General features: G+C 44.4%; 3 protein-coding genes and 1 long non-coding RNA gene across 5 annotated transcripts in view; 2 read left to right on the top strand and 2 right to left on the bottom strand.

Annotated features, from left to right (window-relative positions):
- Nucleotides 1–8,636, bottom strand: part of LOC120835317 (retinoic acid receptor gamma-B) — a 36,251-nt gene extending 27,615 nt beyond the window's left edge. The window contains exons 1-2 of the mRNA XM_040204170.2: nucleotides 8,480–8,636; nucleotides 5,865–5,922 (exon numbers count right to left, since the gene is read on the bottom strand). The gene's annotated coding sequence lies outside the window, so the exon portion shown is untranslated. The remainder of the gene's footprint in view (nucleotides 1–5,864; nucleotides 5,923–8,479) is intronic.
- A 661-nt stretch (nucleotides 8,637–9,297) lies between these two features.
- LOC120835309 (nuclear receptor subfamily 1 group D member 1) lies at nucleotides 9,298–19,153 on the top strand. The gene is made up of 8 exons (XM_040204158.2): nucleotides 9,298–10,037; nucleotides 14,708–15,019; nucleotides 15,109–15,197; nucleotides 15,294–15,438; nucleotides 16,646–17,184; nucleotides 17,297–17,482; nucleotides 17,595–17,805; nucleotides 17,898–19,153. The coding sequence occupies exons 1-8, from the start codon at nucleotides 10,019–10,021 to the stop codon at nucleotides 18,092–18,094; spliced, it is 1,698 nt and encodes a 565-aa protein (XP_040060092.1). The 5' UTR covers nucleotides 9,298–10,018; the 3' UTR covers nucleotides 18,095–19,153.
- Nucleotides 19,154–20,642: 1,489 nt separating this feature from the next.
- LOC120835345 (uncharacterized) lies at nucleotides 20,643–21,740 on the bottom strand. The gene is made up of 2 exons (XR_005714561.2): nucleotides 20,991–21,740; nucleotides 20,643–20,790 (listed from the first exon to the last, which is right to left on the bottom strand). It is a non-coding gene; the product is annotated as an uncharacterized LOC120835345 (long non-coding RNA).
- Nucleotides 21,741–21,974: 234 nt separating this feature from the next.
- Nucleotides 21,975–25,598, top strand: faim2b (Fas apoptotic inhibitory molecule 2b). Of its 2 annotated transcripts, none has more exons than XM_040204202.2 (12): nucleotides 21,975–22,360; nucleotides 23,003–23,048; nucleotides 23,242–23,309; nucleotides 23,398–23,462; nucleotides 23,554–23,607; nucleotides 23,699–23,749; nucleotides 23,841–23,880; nucleotides 23,974–24,011; nucleotides 24,087–24,174; nucleotides 24,272–24,367; nucleotides 24,601–24,654; nucleotides 24,764–25,598. In XM_040204202.2, exons 1-12 carry the CDS (start codon nucleotides 22,346–22,348, stop codon nucleotides 24,911–24,913), a joined length of 765 nt encoding a protein of 254 aa, XP_040060136.1. In that variant the 5' UTR covers nucleotides 21,975–22,345; the 3' UTR covers nucleotides 24,914–25,598. The 2 variants fall into 2 exon arrangements, with proteins under 2 accessions (XP_040060136.1, XP_040060137.1); XM_040204203.2 differs by having other exon boundaries at nucleotides 22,154–22,354.
- The last annotated feature ends 1,508 nt before the right edge of the window (nucleotides 25,599–27,106 follow it).

Here is a 27,106-nt window from a genome sequence, read left to right as displayed (position 1 = left end):
CCACGGCCAGCCAGTGTGGGGGCCCGGGGGCCCGGGGCCAATCAAGGGCCGATCAGTGCTTTATTGTGACTACATATCCCTGACGGGAAAGAAACACTTCCAGCATCAGTGTCCTTTTGACTCGGGACAATAGAAACAATAACTTAAGAACTGGAAATTCAATGTTAAGTGCCAAAATGTCCAAATATAATGATAATGAAAGTATAAACAGTGAGTCAATCTGTGGAAACAACTGTACAAATTAACCTTAACTAACCCTAGCATACATTTCAGCTAAAATTAAACACATTTGAGCTATAAATAAAAAGAGTATTATGTACAAAACCAATCCAACAGTCTGTTCTCTGAAAATCATTCAGAGCCTGGTATATACGTTATATATGTGATGACTTAATCTCCAAAATGCAAACTACCATGAGCTGTTTTCCATCTCTCCTAGCCTGAATAAATACAAAGGGCCATTCTCCCAGCAGCTTCTGCACCTTTAAATCAGTTTAGGTTGACTCTTTTCCTCCTACAGGATTTTCCTAAGCAAATCAACCCAGCGGTTTTCTGGTGGGGAAGCATTTAATGGCAATACATTTGATCCGTGATGAGATCAAACCTGGCCAGTCGGCCCCTGGGGGGCCGAGCTACCTGCCTCTTCATGTCAGAGATAAAGCCGTCTGCTGCTGTCTGACTGACTGGCCTCATGGCAAGGACGCCTGCTACTGAAACAAGAGCTTTTTTTAACAGAGTTTGATGATAAGATTTTCAAACATTTGTTTTTGGTGTCCTCACAGTATTCATATATTTAGTGGAGATTTTATGAAACAAGGATGTATATGTACAGGTCAGTAAATTATAAATTCAGTTTGTCCTAAATTTACCGGGATATTTACACTATTGTAGATTAAGTTTGCTCCAAATAGGCGTGAATATTTGCACCCCAATACATTAAAGTATAAAGGAAAGCTAAGTCTTTTTCTATCATATTTTGCCCAAATGAAAAATATATTTTATATACCAAAAAAAACTCAACAAGTGTTAAAGGCATACTCTCATAGTTTTTTGACACAATGTACTTCTTCGTGTGTTCCTGTCACACATGGAGACAACAGATCTACGCCACATGGAGAGTGAAGGGTGGATGAATGAAGGCAACAGCTCGCTGCATGTATGTTTTCAACAGAACAATAAAAGAAATATCTGGAACAGATTTAGTTTGTGGGGGACTAAACGTACAAATATGAGACAACGATATTTGTCTGGTGTTTCCTTCCCCAGCGCACGTACACTGCTGTATGCAAACTTTTAAAAGAATTAAAGAGCATATAAACATAAGCACAATATTTAATTTAGCCTCATTAATACTTTGTCGATATCTACATTTCCTGCTTTAACCCTTTTTTGATTTTGAACGGCTTTATGGTTATAAAAGTGGGAGGTTTCCGATCACAGGCTTCAACCATCTGTGTTGCTGCAACACTCCTCAGCGACGGTGTCGACGAGGGAGGTCAAAGGTCAGTCCCGTTTGTGTTTCTGTGTCAGTGAAATGCGCAAAGAGGAGGGGAGGGTATAACATCTGGTGTGAAAGAAGCATTTGTAGATTTCTGAACTGTGAATCCACGGGGCGGTGATAAGCGCAACATGTGGACGCACGTTGATACGTGCGCGCACTCGGCCACATTCACAGACGCTTTCATTCTCTCCGCCTTTTGTTCTCGTTTAGTGTCAGTGAGCGTCGGAGCAGGTTGACTCAGCAAGAAGATTAGAAGCACGAGGAGGGAGTGCTGGGGGGTCTGCGGGTCGTATATTAGAGGCTTCTGGTGAATACTTGCTAAAGATGTATCACAAAAAAAAGAAACAAAAGTAGGGAAAACTTTTGTAGGAAAACTTTTAGAAGGAAAGAGGAAAAAGAGGGGCGCAGATAACTTTCTGCAGAGGTAGAATTGGGGCCCTTTTTGGCAGCGAGCAGCGGAGAAACCACAGAATGGAGCTGGTGGTGGAGGAGGCAGGGAATGGGTGGGGGCCCGGGGGGGAGGGGGGTGAGCAAAGGACAAGGAAGGAGAAGAGAGCCAAGCGGAGGGAGAAGAAAAGAAAGGGTGAAGGAGGAGGGTGCAGACGGCAGGTTTTAATCAGCAACAGGCTGTTGGTAATGAGATCACTACCCCACCGCTCTCAGATTGATGTCATGTGAAGCTCTACGGCGCCCCGAGAGGCATGCAGAGGATGACAGGCACGCAGCACGAGCTCGCTCTCTCGCCTGGGCATACACAAATATACAAGGATACACACGGTTACAGTCATCATCAGGGCAGCAAAGGCCCACAAACCAAAGGCACTGGAAGCACAAGACACAAAGAACCTTTGACACGTCACAACTCCCTGCTGTTACCCACACGAACGCGGTGAGCAGGCTTAGACTCCCAGGGACCCGTTATGTCTTTTCTGTCGCTCAAACAGATCAACAACATGCACACAAAGGACATACTGTACCAGTGGTTAGCATTGGCTGGACGTGCGGTAAAAAGAAAAGAAAGAAAGGAGGAGAGAGGAGGAGGACCGGGGAGAGAGGAGGGGCACTTGTGGTGGCAGTTGTCAGTTTCGGGTCGTAAAGTTCGACACACAACCTGAGAAAAAAGGAGGCCTTTGCACTCAAGCGCGGACAATGTGCGGGTAAAGTAAAGGCGTAACAGCACACACGCCGACCCAAAACTGCTCAATTTGAATATTTGCTGTTGTTTGTATCGTTGAGTGTGGCCCTGTGGAGAAAGACAGAAGGAAAAAGACGGCAAAGAAAAAGAAAGTTGGGGGGGTGTACATGTGTATCCAATGAACAGTGAATAGAGTTTCCTATATAAATGCTCCCCAAAATGCAACCATGATGTCACCATGAACCTGTTGTGAACCCAACTCTGTCAACCCCCATTACCGTCTCCTTCTGAACCCTCCGACTTCCCCGCACCGCCTCTCCATTACCTTCCACTCTGTCCCCATCTCGTTCTCCAGCTTCCTCTTTTCATCTCTCGCCATATAATGTTGTCTGGCTTTTTTTTTGTTTTACCCAAACTGCATGCACCCCCTGTCCTCCCCTCCTCCCACACACACAAACCAAAAAGTGCTTACAGCCATTTGGAAAGTCACCGGTTATAACAAGGACAGTTCTAATCAAAACAAGCTGGCATATTGAGACCTGCACTTATGGTAATTCAATCAGAAAGAGAAGAGAAAGAGGGGGAGAGCGAGAGTGAAAAGGGGCACACCGAGGGTAGTGGAGTGTGAGACAGGGAAATAAGAAAAACAGAGCGAGGGAAAAGGAGACAGTGGGCGGATGGGGGATGGTGGTTGAAGGAGTTTGATCCACATGTGGAAATGATTGTCTAATTACTGCAGATATGTGTAAGTGTCACTGCCTGGAGGACAGACAGTGATTGGAGGGCAAACCGCTGTGAAAACAGAATGATTGGATGAGGGGGGGACGGGTAATTGGAGGAGCAGGAAGAGGAGGAGAAGAAGGTGAAGGGGAGTAACCCGGTGGCTCCTGTATCATCTCCCTCTTCTTCCTGTTCCTCTTCAGCCGGAGACACTGTCCGTTGCACAGGGACATTGAAGCTACTGTCGGTAGCCTGCTAGCTTAGCTTAGGAAAGATTTCATCTGTCTAAATAACAAAATGTTAAACTGTAAAAAAAATCTTTTTTATATGGTTCAGACTACTTCGGGACCAATAACTTCATGAAGTTGCCTGGCAACTAGGTAAGACACCGGTCAAGGCCTAGAAATAGTCTGGAACATAAACCCCCATAAAAAGGCAGCTTTTGCACATATTACACAAATACAGCATGTCAATTACGGAGATTTAGAGGTGCCGGTAGATGGACTTTGTTACATTTGGACAAAGTTCTAAGTCTTCTTTTCTCCCTAGGTCCCATTATTTATGCTAAGCTAAGCTAACTTCCTGCTATGCTGGTCAGCCACACATTTAGAGTACAGATATGTGAGCAGTATATTCAAGTATAGTGTATTTCAGAAAATGTTGAAGCATTCCTTTAAATCAGAGGAAGTCCTGTGATACTCAAGTTTCCAGCAAAAGCAGTAAAATCCCACCTCAACACATGCAGACATCTGCCAAATAGTAAGCCAGGCAATATATTTTTGCATCTTAAAATGTCCTCTAACCTCTTTCTGAACCACACATCCAGCCTGCAACCAAAAACAAACTGATGATTTATGCCCGACTTCTTCTTCTTCTTTCCAAACATGAACCAATGCAGATTTATTTACCCTGAACTCCTGTCGACAATGGAGTTGACGTGTTTGTTTGGTAACAACGAAGGGACACCTACAGACAAAGATAATGCAAAGATGTCCTCGCTCTGATCCCTCGGTGTGACTCTGGAAATTGTAAAAACATCATATTGATTTTTTTAGAACAATATGGCACAAGGTAACCTACTTTGGGGACTGATTTACTCAAACTAACTAAAGGATCTCTGGACAGCATCAGACCGCAGACAAGTTGGAGCTACAGTCATTTTTATTATCAAGAGACTAATGTGGTTCCTGAAGGTTTTCAACTGATGACCTACGAGTTGTGATGCAGTCAGCAGGACCATCTCATCTAATTGTTGATGTATCTGTTGTGTTTGTTTTATTGACACCAGCTGACCCTGATATTCCCCAGGAAGTAGAGTACATGCGGTTATCTGCATGAATCTATATGGCGCAGTGAGAAATGTGTTACTCTCTGTGAGCATCAGTAGAAGATAATCCAGATGTGGTTCCCTGCTAAAACACAAAATCAAAATGTTGTTTTACTGTCTATACTGTAGTTTGAAGGAAAATTAACATTAATTGTAGCACTGCTGTCAATTGGGTATTTCGTGTTTGGATATTTAAAGCTATTGTCACGTTTCCAATCTGCTGTCATCTTAACATTTTTAGAACACATTCACGACCTTTCATTTCATTCTCATCAAAACAGATATGATTAAGTTGCTCATGTATGCAGTTGGTTGTGTGTCGCAGAAAACTCTCGCGATCTCCATTTGTGTGGAAACAAAAGCTTCCCTCCAATGGGGAAAAGAAAAGCTCAAATAATGAATTCCCATTGATGGTGGAGAACCAAGCCCACCAAGAACCATACCTTTTATTCTGAGAGGGCCACACCTGGACCAACATGCCCGGCCTATCATCACTATTACAGTCCATAGCTACAAGGGCAAAGCTCTACTTCCTACACAGCCACTCATAAAGTGATATTTAGCGGTGGATTGGCCATAGTGGTTCTATCTGATTGTCCCTGCAGCGGTCCTGCCGTACACCTGGCTTGCTACTCGCGATTATTTAAATCATTTATGTTATAGGAATTTAATGTATTGTACTTATTTTACATTGTTCATTCTGTACACATGACATCCATTGTAGTCTGTCCATCCCGGGAGAGGGATCCCTCCTCTGACGTTCTCCCTAAGGTTCCTTTTTTGGGGAGTTTTTCTTGTGCCGCTGTGAGGGTTTCAGGACAGAGGATGTTGCATGTGTACAGACTGTAAAGCCCTCTGAGGCAAATGTATAATACATTTTTGTAATAAAATGAATTGAATAGAATTACTAACCACACCCATGGGGTTAGTTCTTACTACGCAACAAAGCAGCTATTCCGCTGGTTTCATTGTTTTTAAATTGCTTCGCCTTTCACATCACCCGCTGTGCGTCTGCCGAGAGGCTGTTGTTGTCGGCCCGTCAGACGCGGCACTAGGATTAAGATAACTTCTAAAATGTAAAAGTTTTTATATCCATATTTTTGCAGTCTTGTCTGTTCTTGGATATATGCCTTTGTAAAACTGTCCATCTGGTGGTGTTGTGTTTAGGTATTTTAACTCACCTCTCCTGAAGGGAAATGAATCCCATTCCTGTCCAGAGGAGACGCTTCTGTATTTCCGCTGGAAAGGGAAAGAAAGAATATCCTTCAAGGTCAATTCAGTTATTATGTCAAGTCATATGACTATTGTGCTGTTCCTTTCTCATTTCAGTCTACTATATGCCGCTTAATGTTTTAGTCTGTTTGGTTGTACTGATAAAGTGAGTATTCTAAAGAGGCAGGGTGCGTAATAAACCTCATGTTGAATCTAACCCCAGGCTGTGGGTTTTAACTTGAGCTCTGTGTAGGCTGCCTCTACATTGATTTCAGTTTACATGCAAAGCAATCAATACAGTGCAGGCTTTGCACTGCAGTTATCAAAGATGACAAAAGATACCTTCCAGGCAAATAAGATGCAATGAGTGAAGTTCTGCTGACCTCAACACAGTGTGTCCACACAGAGGTAATGAAATGTGTCTGCTTATATTTCTATGGCATTAACAACTTTAATTGGAGCATCAATGCTAATTCATCGTGATCCCCCTGCATCTTTACTGATGCAGTAAACACACGCCTCCACACATAAGCTGCTGGTTACGCCTGCAGAGGCTTTAAAGCCCTTCCGCCAATAAAAGTAGACCTTGTGAGGACTTTGTGAACTTGATGCAATGGACAACTCAAAGAGCTTTCACAAACAAGTAGTGCCACCTTGTGGAGAGTAAAGAGTGAGAAGCACAGGAGGGGAAGGATGTATTTTCCCCCTGGCAATATTGTTGCTAAAAAGGAAGGCGAGCACAGTGACGTGACACCAACGCTCCACCGATGAACTGTGGTTCAGCAAACACATTACATATTTTCCCAAACCATGAAACATTTTTTTTGTCATTATCAAAACATCCTGGTAAGTTTCCACGATGCAGCTGCTGCAATGCAACACTTGTAAAAGTCACCAGTACATTGCGTCTTCGTATGACAGCAACAACAACATCTGGCGAGTTCCCCTGATGTGAGGCTGTAGTACTCATTTACACCACAGGGACGCGCTGTTTGTCTACTTATTGCATCTGTTCAGGAGCTCAAAGCCTCAGACTGTGGTGTTTATTTATCGACCGATTTATTCATTCATTCCACATTAAACGTTGAATTGTTCCAAACTGTAGAAAATGTGTTTCATTTAAATGAGTGAAATACATACAGAACGAACAGTGAGTTACTGGTTAATATTAATACCTTATTTGGTAAAAAAATACACCGCATGAACGGTTTCATGAGTCATGCGCTGAAGTTAATTGTTGATTATGGATCTTTCTTAAAGGACAAACGTACCGCAGAGATGAGCTTTATTATGTGAAGTTGTTCAGTTTTTTGTTCTGTGCAGTCCAGCAGTCGTATTTCCGTTAGTCAGACTTTTGGCCGGCTGGGTTATAGCACATTAGCAACAAAATGCACCTCAAAGAGCAAAATTAAAATAAATAAATAATCTCAAATAGCCCGTTAGTGTGATATCGTCGGCATATAATCAATATCCTATTATCATTTGATAATTTTATGCCATTGTGTTGGCAGTACTCTAACGTTTAAGGCCAACGTTGAGCTTTTAACTATACAGGTGAGTGATTTAATCTAAAATACATCTAATTAATTTTTAGTAAAACACTTTGGAACACGTGGTTGGTTGTCACTATTTCATTTAAATCCCTAAATAAGCACACCCTTAATAAATTCTCTTTTCGATGAGAAATTGAGGCTTTCAAGGTCAGGTAGTCGCGTAACTTTAATCTCCTTCAACTTGGATCTGTTCAAAAGACATTGGCCGTTAAATACGTCTCGTGCACTTGTGCAGATAATCAAGGTGAGTGGAGGAAATGTCCTCTCAGTGTCCCACATTTCTAAACCTGCAGAGCACTCAAAGGTTTCCTGCTCCCTGATTCGGACACAGGCTGTGATGGGGATTCTGACAATGTGCAGCAGGCAGAGTCAAAACCCAGAGGAAAGATTGGATACAAAAGTAAAGAGAAACATTTAAAGTCTATGAGGACGTCCTATCATTTGATCCCCCACTGACTCTGCCATCCCTCTCCCTTCACACTCCACATACACATACACACACACACACACACACACACTTGTCACTTTCACATACACTCACAACACAGTTGTGTAGAGTATTGTTATCTGCTCGCTGGTGCACTTTATTTTTAATTTAAATGCCTTCTTATCCGTTTTTTTAAAATGGTTTATTCTATATCCCTCCAGCCCATAGCCTTATATTTTATACCCTAAAGTCAAATTGTAAATATGTAACTTTAACACGCCATTTTCTTGCACTATGTTGTCTTATCTATCTTGTTGTCCATTGTCCTTGTATGTCGAACATATTTTATGACCCCATAGCCCAATTCCCTAGAAGAGGAAATATGTCAAGGAGTTTCTCATTCGGCCTTATTCACCGTAATAAGAATAAGATGGTTGTGAACAAAATGCACCAAGGGGTGAGCTGCGTGACTTAAAAGTAGCTTCATTTCCCACGTGCCTGCCCGCAGCTAAGCCGAGTGCTCTCTGAAAGGACAGCGCGTCTTCTTTTTTTTTTTTTATAAGAACGCATGTGAGTTATTTTGCGGTGCGCATGTTTGACCTACATTCACTCTGTTCCGGCCAATCTCCGGCGATAGTTCGGCTTTATGCAAACACACAATCTGCGGAGAGAAGAGAAACGTGATGGCGAGGAGGAGGTGCTGTGCGAAACTGGTGGGAGTCACGGTGAGAACCGCCCTCTGCACACGTGCCAGCTTTTCCAAGCAAAGATCGCCTCTGCTTGGAAAGAGGGCCCCCTCGTCGATCAAAGAACGCCCCAGATTCTGTGGTGACAGCGTGGGCGTTGGCCTCTGCGCATGCGCTCTGCTAATGCGGTTATGCCGAGAACAGGGGAGGCACGTGGATCGCCGCTGACACGTTGACCTCATAATGCCGCTCACCTTCTCCGTCTTATGAGGTCTTATTCAAGACCTTTTATTTGTTGCAGCTCGACCTTGTACCCTACTTATTAATTAGAGACGTATTTAACTGTTTAATAAATTCATTAAAAAAAACACACACACACATATATATATATACATTTAGGCAAATACAAATAAAATGAATAAATAAAAAGCCTTTTTAAAATGTCGCGATATTAGAAAGTATTAATATAACATTAATACTGCTTTATAGTGATTTGCTTATATACACACCTGATTAGATTCACCATACATACAATGTTAACCTATATGTGTTATATGTTTTATTAAAAGGTAGGCTGCACCTCTTATTAGATCATTTGAATTGACGTGTCACCTTTGCTCTGCTTTTCTTGATAACAAGGGAAACGTATTGGTGTCCACCGGTGACGTCACCGCCGAAAAAGTATTTCACAATACCGCTAAAACCCATTATGGTTTGTCCTCACCGAACAAACTGCGACACAGGTCGGGGCAGGAGGAAGGAGTGAGACCTCTCGTTTCCTCGTCTCCTTATCGCGATCATTAGCATAAAATGTGTGTCAGTAGGGCAGCGAGCTCACATGCCATGCGCACATGCTGGAGAGCTTTACCCAGCATTCCAATGTCGGACGAGCGCGGCTCTTAGCCAATGAACGGCCGAGGACGAGTGAACGGGGGGGGGGGGGGGGCGAGAAAGAGAGAGAGACGCGGCTGACGGGACTACAAAAAGAAAAACGGGAAAAAAATGGTCACATTTCACTCAGGGACCTGAAAACGTGCTGGTTATTTTAGGACTCGTGTTGCCTATTGATGAGTGGGGGCGTTTGAACTACTTGCACTCCGGTCATGTTTTGATGGTGACTGTACACGGCGGCTGAGCGCGTTAGAGGAGCCCGTCAGTGACGCCGCTGCATCGTAGGTGTGCGGAGCCGAGAGCCGAGCTGTCATTCGCAGTCTCTTCACCTCGGAGGTTATTCGGAGCAACCTACTGACCTGCTCCAATTTCCCTCTGAAAAAAATATTTTAATTAGATTTTTCCTCATCAACTCTGATGCCCCCCGCGCGCACTCTGCTGTTGGTCTGAGCTTCCGGATTCACACTCTTGACTCTGTTCTATATCAACGACACTCATCGGTGTGAAGCGAAGGCGTCAGACGCGCGCGATAAACAACCGAACAGCATCAACCTACCGGAAAAAACATGGAGCACAGTCCTGGTGGTGAGTGACCTTTATAGCCCCATATATATGTATGTGTGTGTGTGTTTTCCTGGAATCCGTTAGAAATATGCTATTTTTTTGCCTTTTGTCAAACAGCAATAACGTTAATCAGTGAAATTGAAATGGTGCAGTCCGCTCAGATGCCAATACACTTCTCTACGTCAACTATTTAATATTATTTTGAGCTTGCGTATTGATTCGTTAATTCTGAAAGGCTTTATTAGCGCAGTCTTTTTAATTGTATCTGTCAACATTAAAACTGCTCGTTGGCGGAGAATGGCGAGTGTGCCCCTTTGTGCTTTATCTTTGCCTGCTTTCACTTTTATTCACACGGTCTAATGCAATTCATTGTTTTATGCACTTTGTGCAATTCCTAATTCATGCCGAGCCGGATCTGCGATGTGTGAAACATATTGTACAGCTTGCGGTAAACCCTGCTACAGTCCCGCTCCCGGATCCGACATCATTCCGGGTGAAAGGGTGGTGGTTTAGATATGATTCGGCTGTGTAACATGGCACGCAGCCAGGTGCTCGTGGGCTGCAGACAGTCGAGGGTTTGGAGTAAGCGAAGAGCGCACGGAGAGGGAAGTCCTCTGTCGTCAATCTCTGCAGCGGACTTCCGATTCTCTGCATGTAAACAAACCTGCGCGAGGCGCGACACCCCCCCCCCCCCCCCCCCCCCCCCCGACCCGCTGCACGTCGTCATTCTCATTACTGTCTTTTCATTCGCATGTTATGTTATTGATGCTCCGGGTTTGGCGCATTAGTCCAGACGAAGTTTCTATCTTGCAGCGCTTGATTCATTGTCTGCTTCGCCTTTAGAAGTGTAGCTACTCCGAAACTCGAGTGAATGGGCTTTAGAGGGGGAGAAGTTGAGCCCACTGAGTCAGAAATAAAAACGATATAAACCAATGAACCTCTTTGTCAGCTCGGGTAGGCGGTGGGCTATAAGAAGCATTGAATGCCGCGGACACGCGAAATCACGTGTTTATTTCTCCTCTTATAGCGCTGAGATAGATTACAGGCCACCCCGGACTAAAATAGATGACGTGTCAGAGTTAACACGCGTTGAAGTGACACAGCGACGTCACTTGTTAAATGCATCCCTTCCTCCCCCGACATGAATATACACTCAATGTATTCAATGGTCACCGTGCAGCGCGCAGACGTCGTGACGCGTTGCGACCGTCACATCTTCTCATCCGCTCTCCGCCCGGTGCACCCTGGGAATCATGCGCCTGATTCCTTTTTTTTTTTTTTTTTTAAACACGCAGTTGCCTCGAGCTGACATCACGTGCGTACAGCCCAACAATCCACGTGCCGAGGCTTGATTCAAGAGAACACCCGCCCCCCCCGAATGTTCCTCTCCATCGCGCGCGCTCTGCTTGCACGGGGATTCCTCTCCATCTACTGAGAGCTTGGTCAGTGGGTCACAGAGGTTTAGCGGCCTTTTCTTTCCTCATGGTTACTTTCACCGGTTTGAATAGTAGCTGTGATGGACCTTATCTGACGGGGTGTTGTCGTTTGGTATCAAAAGGACATTTTAACCTACTTTCGATTGCGTTCAAACTGGGTCTTGGGTACAGTTCCTGCACGCACGCACTTAAGTGTTTTGAGCGACGATAACCAGACGCCGTAACGAAACCTTATCATGCGGGCATTGAGCAATAGAGGTATAGGCTATTCACAAAAGAATCCAGACTTATTAGCACTATATCTAAAACTCTATCATTGCACTATATTCTAGCAAACGTAATCAACCGTTGTCATTTCCACCATATTGGTTGAAAATTAAACCGCATAATCACTGCTGTGAATGTGTTGTGTTCGGTGTTGAATTAGAACATGCAACCTCCTGGGTTCAGAAGCACCGCTGTGGCCCGAGCGTTACAGCCTTCAGTCATCAAAACGATATGTCATCCAAGCCGTGTATTCTCATTATGCCAGAAGGCAGAAAAAAATGTCCCTTATGTATTGGGTGTCATTGACACCAGTGGGAACAATAAACTCAATGTAGAATCCTGAAACCGGATTCCTTCTGGTTGGTTCCTCAAAAGACAATCAGACAACAAGCTAATATATAATAAAAGCTGAGTTTGATTCACGTGGCAGATAGTATTTCTATCCCCGGATTAGGAACGACCTGCTACGGTCTATTATATATGCACGGGTAAACCCACAGTACCTAACGTTGGCACTTCATGACTCCTTAGGATTCAAACTGGAACGGCCTCCATTGGAGTTTCAGATATATATATATATATATATATATATATATATATATAATATATTATTGATAATAGACCTTTTCCATATACAGTAAATGTTGCCCTTTGTTCTCCAACGCCAGAGACCCAACCCTGTGCTTCATAAATAGACACATGACATGGGGGGCCAGCTGTTTCACGTGGAGTGGGGCTTAAACTGCCCACCCACAGTTGCAAATGTTCACACGAAAGAGGACAACCTAGTTTACAGTTAATAGTGGGGGCGTCTCCCTCCCAGACGGACGTATGCGCACGCCGCATATACATGCCTGCCGTGCATTCATGCCCAGAGGGGGGTGGAAACACATGAGTGCGAGTTCATGGAGCTCTGGCAGAAGGGAGGGGCGGAGGGCCGGGTTGTTTGTTCTGTGCTTCTTGTGGCTCTGTGTATCCACAGGTCACATGTCGTAACCTGTGCCTGAGTAAAGCCCGGATGACGTTCCCGGAGCTCAATCTGGCACCCGGGCACACCGGATTCCAGGAAATGCGTATAGGAGGAGACACAATGTGGAATGTCTTTTTTAATGGGGAGGGGAAGGTGCGAAGGTGCGATTGTGGATGTAGAAAAGAGAGAATGGAGCTCATGTAACGCCGCAGCAGAGGATACACATGCCCGTATAAAAAAAGCTTTGTGCTCCACACACACTACGCACAGGGAACGACACGTCACAGTCTGGCTGATATTGGAGCTCCCACTACCACAAAGGACCCCCCCCCCCCTCCTATCCCCCCTTCGGCCCAGAGCACCTCGCACTCAGCTTAGACACGTGTGAGCCGGGGAATTAAGGAGGCACTTAGAGATAAACAGAAGTGCGGCACGTGTTTCTTCAAGGAGAGAGAGCACAAAGAGGGAAGGGGGGGGGCTCTTCAAAGATTTAAAGTCCTTGAGAGGAAACGTGCACAGAATGACAGGCGAGACAATCCAAGGATTTTTGTTACTAATTGGGATCATGCCGCCCCTCTCTTAACGTTTCGGCCAGACATCGCGTCCTGCAGTGAAAACCTCTGTCTGCACGTGACGCACATCATGATAATGAATAAATGTGGAGCGTGCCGTCTCCTTATGTGGGAAATCATTCGGTTAGCAGACTTTCATGCCAAGGTATTGAGACGCCCGGCTGACACAGTGATCTAATTGCAAATAAAACTGGAGGGCAAACTCTGCCCTGAATCAGAGGATCATCATATGGGAATGAGAAGGAATATTCCACTAGAAGAGATTCCCAAGATTGTTATTTTAATATGTATTGCTATGATAATTTAAATTCAAGTCATTCTGTGGAAAAACAGTTTGTCTATGCTATTTTCCCCATCCTTTTTAACAGATGTGCTATGTGCGTACAATAAAAATGCTAAAAAGCCTCATTTAAATGCATCAAGATAATGGCCAGAGGCAACGTGACTGTGCTGTGGAACGAGGAGCGCTGAGGCGGCTTTGCTTTGCTGCTGTAGCCGCAGCCCTCTGTGCTCAAACGTGATGTGCCCTGCATGGCGCTTGTTATTGTGCTGCTGCTGTTGTCTACACGGGACTGCGCAAAAAGAGCCTTGTGAGCCGGGCGGGAACTGTGTCAAGAGTCCATGTGAGCTCTCGGTCAGGTGGCTGGCGGGTAGATGGGTCTGAATGCCCGCAGCCCGAGGGAGGGAGGAGGAGGGGTGCAAGGGGGAGGAGGATAGAGAAGAAGGGAGGGGGTGAGGAGAGGAGGAAAGACCGGGGAGGGCGGGGAGCCGGCTGGCTGAGCCTGCACGTGAGGGGCAGGCTTTTATCTCCGGGAAGAACACTGTGTTCGAAACAGAGGGGGGCGGATGGGTGTTGCGTTGAGGGCTCTAAGGACATTTCCTACTCGATGACAAATCCTAAACAAAAGCTGGTGTGTGGCTCAATGTGGAATGTGTGGTGACTCATTTTAGGGCTACTATTCCACAGACGTTTGCTGCGTGTTTTGTCCTGAAAACGCGCGTTGTTGGGAAATAATAACGCACTGCAGGCTGTTGTATCACAGAAATGTAGCTGCTGTAGTAAACATCCCTTATCGGACGTAACATTTAGCCTTAATCTTTTTCTGGTTAGATAAGCCACGTGTGGCTGTTGGTCCAGTCAACACGTAAGGATCATTATCCGCCTTCCTGCACGTTTATCAGCATCTACTCGCATGAAACCAACCGCTTAAAGCGACACGCCTGTTGCCACGACAAAGCCTGTCTTGTTATATGATCACCTACAAAAAAACAAAAGACTACCCAACGCTTTCTCAAAATGATTCATCAGATATGTTACGTCGATCAGAGGGTTGCGTGTGCTAAGTAGAGCACTGCTCGACGCTGGCACCCCCCCGCTCACGTTGTCCAACACGCCCCAGATGAAGATCGGCCCGCTGAGCTCTGTGCCTCTCTCTGTTCTTCCAGGTGGTGTCATCCTGTACGCCGGCTCGTCCGGCAGCGCCAGCCCGAGTCCTGGCAGCCCCTCAAGTGGCTACCAGACCCAGTCTCCCTCCTCCCACTCGCAGCCTTCCTCCCCAGAGGGTGTCTCCTTTCAGGAGATCGGGCCCCTGAAGCAGAGAGGGGAGCGCAGGGGGGGGACGCCTTCCCCGAAGTTGGTCTTCCAGTTTCCCGAAGCGAACAACGCTGCCGCGGCCCAGATAACGACGGCGTCGTCCGCAACCTTCAGCCACCCCACAGTGGCCAAAAGGCCTTGTGGTTTCACGGGCACGTTCACCAGTAAGTACCCACTCGCTTCCCTACTTCCCCCTCCAGCACCCTGTCGCTGTGTTTCTCTCTCTGATGACGGCTGTGTGCTTCTTTGATAGAAACCGGAGGTATGGTGCTTCTGTGTAAGGTGTGCGGCGACATCGCCTCTGGGTTCCATTACGGCGTGCACGCCTGTGAGGGCTGCAAGGTGAGAGACCGCGCGCCAATAGTACTACATCACGTCTTTCCATTGCCACAATAGAGCCTCTTTAAAGCCCTTTTCTTCTTCCCGTGCCGTCTCTAGGGTTTCTTCCGACGCAGCATTCAGCAGAACATCCACTACAAGATGTGTGTGAAGAACGAAAACTGTCTCATCATGCGCATGAACAGAAACCGGTGCCAGCACTGCCGCTTCAAGAAGTGTCTCTCCGTGGGCATGTCCAGAGATGGTGAGAGACAGTGATGTCCACTTTGGTTTTCTCAGTGTAGAGGAGAGGATTTAAGGTGTCTTTGAAGAAATACAGGTTCTCGTTGGAATTTGTTCAGCTCCTCTTCACACAACTTAACTTTCCCTTTATCTTTCCTTTTTTGTCCCTGGTTCTCGCTGACGTCCTCTCTTGTTGCCCTACTGTCTGATTTATAGCAAGACGAGCTTTCGAGTCCCAGTGGTCATCAGTCTTGGAGAAACTGTGACAAATATAGTTTATTCTGGGAAACTGGGGCACACAGTTGTTGGTTAACATGCACGTCCACTGAGATGTGACCTATTTGTAACATTGATATTAACAATCAATCATTTGAGACATAATATTATGCTGTCGTCTTATTGAGAACCTACAGCGCTCGACTTGATATAAAATAACATTACTGCAGTTGATCCGCTCTACTGCATCATTTCACCGCAGGACTCCCATCTCTCGGGACGCAGCTAAACTAGGTGATGATAAATCATGTTTTTCCGGAGCTAACATTTTTAGCTGACCTAAAAAAAAAAACATTCACCTGCTTGAAACTTTATTGTTGATTACCATGTTTTCATTTTCTGCACACGCAAAGTAAATGAAAAGGGAAATCCATTGTTATTGGTTCTTTAGAAACATAGAATTATAATAATATAGACTCTCAAAGCTTCTTTTAGTCTATGTCTTTGACAACATGATAACTGCTAGCAAATCCACTTTGACCATCCTTTTTCAACCTTTTGTCTCTTCCCTTCTCCTACCTGCCTCACTCGTCGGTTTGAACTTTCCACATCTCGTTTCCTGTCATTTTCCAAACTGAATTAAGTTTAGCATTATTGACCCAGTGACCTACTTCCACAGAAACTTAGAGATGGAATGTTTAACTGGAAGATGGTACAGCGCGCTATAAATAGGAATGTCGGAAGAAGTGCACAATTGAAAAGGGAGGGAGGGGGAGGATTGTAAAGGTTGAGGCAGTCGGATAAGACGAGTCCACGTTGTGGTGAAACAACAGAGACTCATCGGCGTCAGTAATCCCCAGAAAGGAACCGATATTAGGACAAAGTGTCTGCTTCTCTACCATCTTTGATGTTGTCACTCGTGTCAGATAACATGTCGCCAGCGAGGAGCTGGCAGCGATATCAACCCTCGTCGCCGGGGAAGTCTAACGCAGAGTGCTTCTCTCCTCCTCCAGCTGTGCGCTTTGGGCGTATTCCCAAGCGGGAGAAGCAGAGACTGCTGGACGAGATGCAGAGTTACATGAACAGTCTCAACGAATCCGCTTCCATGGACATGGAGGTGTCGCCTCCGACCGACGCCCCCTGCAGTCCACACGGCCAGACGAGCGACGGAGCGGGCCCCGCCGCGCAGTCTTACCACGGCGACCTAATGAGCAGAGACGAGAAACCGCCCAAGATGGCCGCGGGCACCTCCTGCTTCCACAACAGCTCCGCGCAGCAGCCTTCGCTGTCGCACTCGTCGACCCAGACCCACCACACGGTCCTCGGGGAGCAGGCCGGCTACCACGTTCCCACGGGCTGCCCCGTTTCCGCCGGCAACAACAACGGCAACGGCGCCGTGGTCGACAACGCCAAGTACACCTTCTCCAATCAGAATCGGTGCCCCGTCAGCGGCCGCCTGTCCTCTCAGGCCTACTCGGCCAATTACTCAGCCAGCGACTCCCGCAGCCAAAGCCCCTGCCCCTGGAAGCTGAACGGAGGGGCCAAAGTGCTGGTGAGACTTTTTCTTTTGATTTGAAATGAAGTTTTCATTTCAGCCAGTTGGATATCATTGAAAAAGGTCTGTTGGACTTATTGTGCTCTCTGCTCCCTTTCTCGTCTTGCAGGCGTGTCCGCTCAACTCGTGCCCCGTGGCTCCGGCCAGTCGCTCCAGTCAGGAGGTGTGGGAGTCTTTCTCCCAGTGCTTCACCCCTGCTGTTAAAGAAGTGGTGGAGTTTGCAAAGAGCATCCCGGGCTTCCAGTCCCTCAGCCAGCATGATCAGGTCATGCTGCTCAAATCGGGCACTTTCCAGGTACAGCACAGCTAAGAATGATTTGTCGTGGGACATTTTCTTGACTTTCTTTCCGACCGTTTGGAGGTTGTTGTTGTTTTCTGATGCTCATTTGGTCTGTTTTCGTCCACAGGTTCTGATGGTGAGATTCTGCTCACTGTTTGACCCCAAGGAGAGGACGGTGACCTTCCTCAATGGGCAGACGTACTCACTGGCATCCCTTCGGGCTCTTGGCATGGGCTCCTTACTCGACGCCATGTTTGAATTCAGCGAGAAGCTCGGGTCTTTGTGTCTGGAGCCAGACGAGATGGCTCTTTTTATGGCTGTCGTGCTGGTTTCTGCCGGTAAGCAGGCACACTAATACATGTACACGTATTTGATGCACATATTTCCTTGCCTCTAAACTGATTCCCCCCTCTCCCTCCTTTTCGAACAGATCGCTCGGGCATCGTGGAGGTGGCAGCAGTGGAGCAACTGCAGGAGAATCTAATAAAAGCTCTGCGCTCCCTCACCTCCAGTCGCCGCCCGGACGATAGCACCCTCTTCCCGAAGTTGCTGCTCCGCCTGCCCGACCTGCGCACCCTGAACAACCACCACTCTGACAAGCTCCTAGCTTTCCGCATAGACCCTTGAGCTCAAAGAGCCAAAAGCTTCCGTAGTTATTTGCTGTGGGGAGCCTCCCTGCTCCCCATGGCACCCCCGGCCTGCCACATACAGACCACTGGCCTCTGCATGAGGGTCAGCTGTTGTTGGAGCTTCAAATCATCAAGTCTGATGCCATAAGAGGGTGAACTTAAAAAAATAAAAAATAAATTAAAAAGTAGGTAAGGGGGGAGGCTCCTGGACTTAGTCTTCCTCCAGTTCCAGGATCTCTCAAACAAACATTAAAACACAAACTACGTTCTTCCTTGGGTGCTTCGAGTCAACATCCAACCACCAAGTCATCACCTCTCCCATCGGGGAGTTTGTGCTGAAGACCAAAAAGAGGCCAGAGCCCGTAGTCCCTCGCAAGACTTTGTACTCACATCCCAGCACACAAAGCTAACAGGAGGGAAGCGCACACTGTCGCCCAGAGAAAAAGGAATCATGTACAAACCATCCCCAACAATGATTTCTTACTGTACATTTCTGCTACGAACAACGTGTAAAGGGCACTTTCCACACATTGTCTAGTCCATACCAATAGAAATGTCTAACACACAGTTGGGAGGGCGGTTTGTTGGTGCCCTGTTGAAATGACATAAGCTGTTTTCACTCAATCTTTATGAGAATCACCCATTTGTGATTTAGAAATGTATAACATTTTTAAGAAATGAGTAAATGCATTATATTTCTATGCGTTAATCAGGGAGAAATTATCGGTCATTTCAGACCGTGCCTGATGGGATATATGCTAAGGTGTTTCCTTGTAAATTTTGTATATAATCTTTATTCTTGGTCCTTGTTAGTTGGCAGATTATTGCATATGTAAATTGTATTGAATTATTGTATGTATATCACCCATAATAGATTGATCTACAGACTGCAAAGAGAAAATAGCATTTCAAACATAGAGTATAAACTTTTTATTTGAATATATATAAATGAAATAAATGTATTGTCGACTGACTGCATCACCGTGTGAATATTTTGTAAATGTTTTATGGTTACACCATGAAGATTCATTATTAAATAATGTTATATAGCATTTCACCCTGTGTCCATCTTTTTTCTCCATTTTCCTACGGTAAGCCGTCGCCTAGCAACAGAGGCAATCAGCCAATCACCCTTCTCTTCTGAGAGCCATTAGGGGCTTTATTACAAACAAGAAACACCATTTTATTTTTTGAGTGTGCGATGACACGTAAAACTAGTTAAAAGAATGTCTCAACAAACACTGACTTTGCTGAGCAAACGCAACAAAACGCCATATAAATGCTTTATACGGTTGCAATCATAAATATTTAAATTATTTAATGTATCCATTAAGAAAAACATTATTCTTCAAAGAGCAGGATTTAGATAACTGCGGTTTACTTCTTAATACCTTTAGTTATAAAATGAACACGGAACATTTTTAATTTGGTATTACAAATAGCTGAGAGGATATTATTTCACGACACATGAAGGGCCTTGAGTATAAAAAGATTTCCCCAAAAACGTAACGTTGTATGGAATTTATGTAAATTTATGGAACAGCTGCAAACCTGCGTGGCCTGGGGAAGAAAGCCTGACATTTCATCCAAGGAATGTGGCGACTGAGAACTAAGAGAAAACCTGTGTGCCTGGAGGACACCTCAAGCATGACCTGATGGAGATGGTACCAGTGTGCACTCCATGGCCGCACTCCCCTTTAGAACACAAGGAACATCTAAAGTCCACTGCAATATGCTGCGAGGAATGTGGATAAGACCAAAGTGTTTTGGGAGACAGTTCTGTGGACTTGATGGTGTACCTGGCACCATGGGTAGAAGTACCGGGCCATTTTAAAAGAGGAACGTGCAGCCTTTTGTTGATAAATAAAAACCTGGGTGATTATTGGACTTTCCAGCACGACTTTCGAGCTAGACTGCGACTTTTAAGACTCTTAATCAGGGTATACATTATGCACTGTATGTTGATTTGGGATTTGAGTATTAAAGGTACCAGACAGCACGATGAGAAGACGGCACCACCGCTATCACTAGAGTCTGCTGGAAGGCCTCGGAAAAACACATCGGTATAAATGTTTGGGAACATTTTCCATAACGAGCAACTGCAGCCTTCAAAAGTCTACACAATAAGCTGAGTCATTGTTTGGACCGACGTGAACAGATACGGTCTGTATACGTCAGTCAGATGTCAGAGTTGAGATCTATACTTAAAAAGACCTTTTTAGCAGTAATCAAGCCTTAAATTAATTCAAAACCATACAAATACATTTACTCCTTGTTGACAGCAAATAGCAGGGGTTTATGCAGAGATATACGTTTGCTCCTTAGTAAACCTATTGACTACGGTTAAGGAGAAAGTTCAAGAGAACATGTGACTCATCATATGAATATCAGGCGGTACATATCCAACAGTAAATGTAAAAGCAATAAATCCCCACTGCATCAGGTGGTTATCGGGCAGTAAAACAAACTCTAAGCAATAGCAGAGTACAGCACGTCTCCATGCCTCCGTGCCAAGAAATACAAATAACCTGTCGGGCATCTTTCAACTTAAAACAGCCAAACGTTTATTTCCAATGATGCAGTAGGAAAAGAAGAACAAGTAAAGCGTTTCAACGCAAAAAATATCCTGCTTGAGCTGTGACCGAACCAGTGTTCCAGACATTTCCAAGTGTCGAGGTCCTCATACGCCACCTGCTGGAAGGGATGTGAACAACAGGAGCACTCAACATCATTTGGTTATTCTTACACACCAAAGGTCCATTCCGTCCATCAATAGTAACAGCTACTATCGGACAAGACGCGTAGTGACAACAAGGAGTCAGCATCTCTGTGGTGTTACAAAGTGCATCTCAAAGGAGCCGCACACCTCGGGGTCAAAGTTCAAAGAATCTCACCATTCGTTAAGCAGCCGATCAGGAGCCTTTGATTATATCACACCAGCAGATAGAGTCTGATTAGCCGTCATTGAATTGCAGATCTTCAAATGTACATTTTTACAGGAATCTTGTCGTTTTGTTATGGACGTAATTGTCAATGCGTACTACGTGTGTGTCGCGGGGGTCCTTCCTCTAGCAAACACCGGTCTGCTGGTGCCACCTAGTGGCAACAGGAGGGAAGCGTGCGCAGCAGTTTTATGGACGGAGGATTGGAGCAAACGTCAAAGCAAACCACCGGCCTACTGTAGTGGGGCAGCTACACCTAATGTCCCCATACGGCCATACGGTTACAGCTGAAAGTGGCCGACAGTGTCGTCATTGAAGCGGAGCTCGGTCGACTCTTTAGCAGTTAGCTGCGTTAGCACCGTTAGCTAGTAGCCACTTCTAGCTGCCAGTCTCGTGTGTCGCATCTTTCATGCGCGCCAAAATCATCAGAGTTGTCATCCAAACATTCTCTATAGAGCTCCAGAGCAGACTTGTCTTCGTTCATTTTTACTGTCCATCAATGGGATGTGATCAGTGGTCGATCTTTACGGCTCACTCGATGATCTGCACTGACAAAAAGCTTCATGAAATATCACCTTTCCTCTAAACGCTTAAAAAGAGGAGTTAAAAGATGCCGACAAATCTTACTAGCTGCGTAATGTTCTTAACTTCAATCGCATTAGTCTGATGTGCGTTACACACTTACGTAACGGATGTCGCCCAGAAAGCTCAAGAGGTCACTGTTAAATAAACACATTAAACACAAATAGGTCATTCATCATAAATTATTATGATATTGTCACTCGACATGTTAATACGTAAAAGCGTCAGTGCTTGTTTGTTTTGACGTTATATTCTTACGCATCATAAATATATGCAGATCATCTTTATCCCCAAAAGTGTAGACAAATAGTTATGTAACGCAGGTATGTCCGCTGAGTCTTCAACTGTCCCGGTACACTGTTGAGAAGAAGACCTAAAGGACACCCCTGTTGAGCAAAGGCAGTGGTACGGTCCAGCTTCACGTCAATGCTCGTGGACTACCTGGACATTTCTGGAGCGACCTCACTAGTGACAGAATAGGGGTGCCATGGGATCAGGGTTAGACAGGGATTATCCTCGTGGAGGCCTATAAAGCTTCAGTGTAATCCGGACACTGCAGACACATTTAGAGCAACAACTAATGTACAAGCAACCTTTTATGGCCGCAGCTCGCAGTGCTTTGGACCACTCAAAAACAAGACAGGAAAACAAGACAGGATTTGAAAGACAGGAAAACTATTTTACTCGTCAACAGCAAATTAAAAGGTCTAAAAGGGAAAGAAATCATGAAGAAGGTAAAGGTACGTTTGGAAACGTTTTGGCCTTATAGTTGTACTAACCTTAGTAATAAAATATACAGTATCTAGTGGTAGTTTGTAAAGAACAATGACATTGGGACAAATTCAATATGTAAATTTGTTTTTTTGGGGTCAAAATTGAGCTCATAGCAGGCACAGATTATACAGGGTGGTGGATATAAGATTTGCCTGTTTCTGTTATATATTTTAAGGACACGGGAGCTGGGCTTAAAAGTTTAAAAAACGTCAACAACATAATGATGTAAGGTGAACAAAAGACCTCATATAAAGAGCATTGGTCCATCTTGGCTCTGTACACTATAGTGCTATCTGTGCTGCCTAAATAAAAAATGGAGGCCCATCACCTCCATCCTAATCATTCGAACTAATCAAACATGCAGGCGGTTTGGTGGACAAATGCGTTATAGGAAATTGTCGTCTGGACGCAATAACAGTGACGTTGAATGCGTCATAGACTTAAATGTCTCATGTAAACAAAAGGTGAAAGCAAAGTTAGCACTGAGCTGGTTTGTGGGTCTCTCTGAGTACACAAATGTATTTTTAATTGTGCAGTGAATACGAAGACCGTTGCATCGGATTGAAAAATTGTAATGACCCTACAAACTGTATTTCTCTTTTCATCAGGTGTGTGATGATAAAGAGCCTCCGAGCTATCAGGAGGCGACCGCAGGTAAAAGCGACTACATGGACTTTATACCTGTTTGAGTCAAAGTAATCTCCTTTTATTACAATTACATATGTCGTTTCATTTCCATTTGCAATCTTGATTATTAATCATAATAAAATTGCACTTGTTCCACTTTGAAAGTCGTGACTTCACACGTACGTATCCTCCCATGTCTCCCGCTCGCCTCTTTCTGCAGGCTACGAGGAGATGGAGGCCCAGTTTGTGTTTGACGACAAGAACATCAGGCGGACCTTCATCCGGAAGGTAAATGCGTGAAGCCAGTGACACCGGCACAAAGCCATGATCACAGTTACTCCTCCACTGCTCTGATACTGTGCACGTTTTCCTGCAGGTCTACTCCATCCTCATGGTTCAGCTGTTAGTGACAGTGGCCATTGTTGCTCTCTTCACATTTTGGTAAGAGAACTCTTTTGATAACACAAGTTGTAGTTTTCACCACTTGCTGATTAATATCTGAATTGAATGCATGTATGTTTTGTCTCTACAGTGCACCCGTGAGGTTTTTTATCCAGACCCACCCAGGCTTGTACATGGCGTCTTAGTGAGTGAAAAGACAAAACACTTCAGGTAATAGTCTCGGACTTTTCTAGGACTTTACTAATCTTCATCATCATCTTCTCTTTTTCTGCCAGTCTGGTTTTCTTCGCCACCTACATCGCACTGTCCTGCTGTGGAGAGCTGAGGTAACATAACTGGCAACCCACATATTTATTTTACATATTCATTAAGTTGTGTTTGTATTTATGAATATACTTTTATTTTTTACCCAAACAGGAGGCAGTTTCCTTGGAATATCATTTTGTTGGTTCTCTTTGTGAGTATTTTTCCTCATCACAGAACACAAAATGCTCTCCTTAACCCACAGACTCAACATAACTGTGGTAATAATCTTTACTTTCCCCCCCAGACTTTGAGCATGGCCTCCATGATGGGATTCGTGTCGAGGTAAATGCACAATGTGTGCTCACATTGAGCTTCACTCATCCTTTTCAGAATAAAAGACTCCTTCTCTCCCTCCAGCTTTTACAACACCAAATCCGTGGTTCTGTGTCTGGGAATCACAGCCGTGGTGTGTCTTTCTGTCACCATCTTCAGCTTCCAGAGCAAAGTGAGCAGAAAATGCTTCAACCAGACTTTCGACTGCTGTCAAACAACTCATGAATAAATCCATTGTGCGTTTTCTCTCTCTCTCACACCTGCCGCAGATCGACGTCACTTCCTGTCAAGGCGTCCTGTTTTCTCTGTGCGTGGTCATGCTTCTCTGTTCCATCACCTTCTCCATTGTCGTCCCCTTTGGATATGTAAGTGGACGCACCCCTCTGTAAGGGACGTCTGACGTAGCTGTGATTTCTGACGAGCTAAACGCCGGCTGCAGGTCAAAGCCGCAGGGCCTGCTGGCTGCATATGTGTCTGTGCGATAACATGAAGAGATTATCCTCACATAATCTTGCAAAGCACTGCTCGGTTTTTCTTAAATTAGCATCCTGTTATCCTTCTTAACAGTGTTTTGTAATGCTTTTTTTTGGCCCCACAGGTTCCTTGGTTACATGCCACTTATGCTGTGCTAGGGGCCATCATGTTTACTCTGGTGAGAATAAGTGTGAAAAGCCTCATTATTGTAAGTTAAGTTAAGTTTTTTAAATTTGTATCCCTACTCATCTTCTCTCCTTGTCCATCCGTCTCACTTTCCGCCACAGTTCCTAGCATTCGACACCCAGCTGTTGTTGGGGAACAAGCGCTACTCTCTGAGTCCAGAGGAATATGTTTTTGCCACCCTCAGCCTCTACCTGGACATCATCTACCTGTTCAGCTTCCTGCTACAGATCGTGGGAGGAGGCCGCGAGTGAAGCAAGAATCCATAGATGAAACGTGTGTGAAATCGTGTCCATGCATCCTGCTGCTTCTGTCTCTTTGTCCCGACGTGCACCTGCCCGATACCTCACTTTAGTCCCTGTGCTCCGGCTGCTCATGTGGTGTTTTATTGCTCTGGGGTCTACTGTGACCACACCATCCACCATGAAACAGTCATAAGTAGACAGCACATCAAAAATGTTATGATCAGTTTGTACGTTTATTCATAATTCAAATAACAAAAGAAGCTGCACTTTTAAGTTGAGTTTGTTCAATTAAGCGTTTTACAAGCTATATAGAGTAGTTTTTTACTCGCTTTTAATGCACATTATTGTAGATGACACGTTTGAAAATGTACTGTGGGTGTCTATTATATTTGAAGTCCTTTTTGCTAGCTTGGGGGAAACATTGAGTGAAACCTTTAAGATTTCAACTTAGACTTTCAAGATGCAACACCAGCCACAAAGGGAGTGTATGTGTGTGTGTGTAGAATCATATTATTATTATTATATCAATTGCAATTTCCATTGTAACTTTAATGTGGCCTTTGGGATATGATAGAAAATAATTATATATAGGGACCAGAATACTTTGCATGGTAATATGTTTTTCTAAGAACAACTAGCTCTTACCGCTGGATTCTGCAATTAATAAAATATGTGACACCTGAAGATAAATAAATGTGTGAGATGATGAAAGGTGGTGAATATGATGAAAGGATTTACAGATCGTAATTTTCTGTGGGTCAGGTAAGCAATGTCATAAAGAAAAACCTACTCTATGCCAGAGATTTAATCTTGGATCTTTGTTAGGTCAAACTGTTTGAATTTTGTTTTGAAATAACGGAATCACACTGTTTTTTTATACATAATGCATACAAATTGGCAAACAGGTTCAATATAGGTTAATTTACAACAGCAGTGCAATAAAACACCCACTAACAGTTAACAATTCAATATAGTGCAGATAAGAGTATATTAAAAGACAAATACAAAAACCACACTTCCAAACATGTTCTGTTTATAGTAACCTGAATCCTCTGTAACACTATTCACTGTATCACAGAACTGGTGAACACTGGTTCGCAGCCTTCACCCAGCTAAAGAAATGTACTCAAAGTCCATTGTCTCAGTAAATGTGAGTACACTGTCGTCCAGACTGTCCTCTAGCCTGAGTTTACAGACGTAGTGTGATGACACTTTGAAGGATATATAGCTCCAGGACATTTGGGTGGCTTTTTTATTTGTAGAAAAGTAGATGTGTGCAATAACCAATGAAGGTGTGTAATAACTTTTATGGTTTCCCAAGACAATATTTCCAATGTTCCTTTAAAACTGGACAAAGGGGTGACTTGCCAACATCCACTGCTTCCATCAAGGTTTTTTTTTAAAACATATCAGACGTCTGGTGCAAACACAACTACTTCAGTTAGGAAGCTGCATAGTTTACCAGTACGAAGGCAAACTTTAACAGCACCTATGCTTTTAAATACCTGCAAACTCATAAGGTGTGAAAAAGGTGACAACGGGAGGGGGGGCGAAAATAAAGAAGCTGTAGAGGTCTCAATGCTGATTGGCCAAAGCTCGTCATGTCACATCAAAGACGCTTTATTGCGAAGATCTTTACATCTTTGTCCTTGTTCCACTGCAATCTCAGAAACGCTGGCCAGCCAATTGACCCCCGCCGATAACAAAAGCTTTGGAACTACACAACTAACAGATGACCTATTTTGATTTCGAAACGGCAAATTTCACCAAAAAAATCACCTTATTTCCATGAAGTAGGTTAACATTACATCTGTTGGAGACTTTCTTTGATAAATAATAAGAAAACCTTCTATTATTAATCAAAATATATCAGTCTACCACATTTATTAAATTTTAATTGCTGTAAACTTAGATATTGGTGCCTGTAACGCTATCCCCCTTCAGGCTAGCATTAGCTTTCCGATTAAATCAAAATAAAAAAATGTCTTCTTTTCTGTCATTGTCATCTTTGGAATCTTGCAGCAGTTCATTTTCTCTTTTACATTTTTCCAAGAAAGCTTTCAAGTTTACCAGACTTATTTTTAGCCCGTTTTGTTACAGTAGCCCGCCATCTGCCCGAGTGAGCACCAGGTTCATTACGCCATGTTGGTGCAGCATCGCCCTCTTGTTGCACGGAAAGCTGCACATAATAGCATAATATTA

Source organism: Gasterosteus aculeatus, chromosome 17 (assembly GCF_964276395.1).
Source record: "Gasterosteus aculeatus chromosome 17, fGasAcu3.hap1.1, whole genome shotgun sequence".
Lineage (NCBI taxonomy): Eukaryota > Metazoa > Chordata > Actinopteri > Perciformes > Gasterosteidae > Gasterosteus > Gasterosteus aculeatus.
This window is presented reverse-complemented; position numbering and strand designations above follow the sequence as displayed.

Bases quoted from the DNA above. Each gene is read 5' to 3' on its own strand.
- LOC120835309 (XM_040204158.2), top strand. The intron at 15,198-15,293 runs GTGAGAGACCGC...TGCCGTCTCTAG, and splicing joins ACGCCTGTGAGGGCTGCAAG to GGTTTCTTCCGACGCAGCAT. The intron at 15,439-16,645 runs GTGAGAGACAGT...CTCCTCCTCCAG, and splicing joins CGTGGGCATGTCCAGAGATG to CTGTGCGCTTTGGGCGTATT.
- faim2b (XM_040204202.2), top strand. The intron at 23,881-23,973 runs GTGAGTATTTTT...TTTCCCCCCCAG, and splicing joins TCATTTTGTTGGTTCTCTTT to ACTTTGAGCATGGCCTCCAT. The intron at 24,012-24,086 runs GTAAATGCACAA...CTCTCCCTCCAG, and splicing joins ATGATGGGATTCGTGTCGAG to CTTTTACAACACCAAATCCG.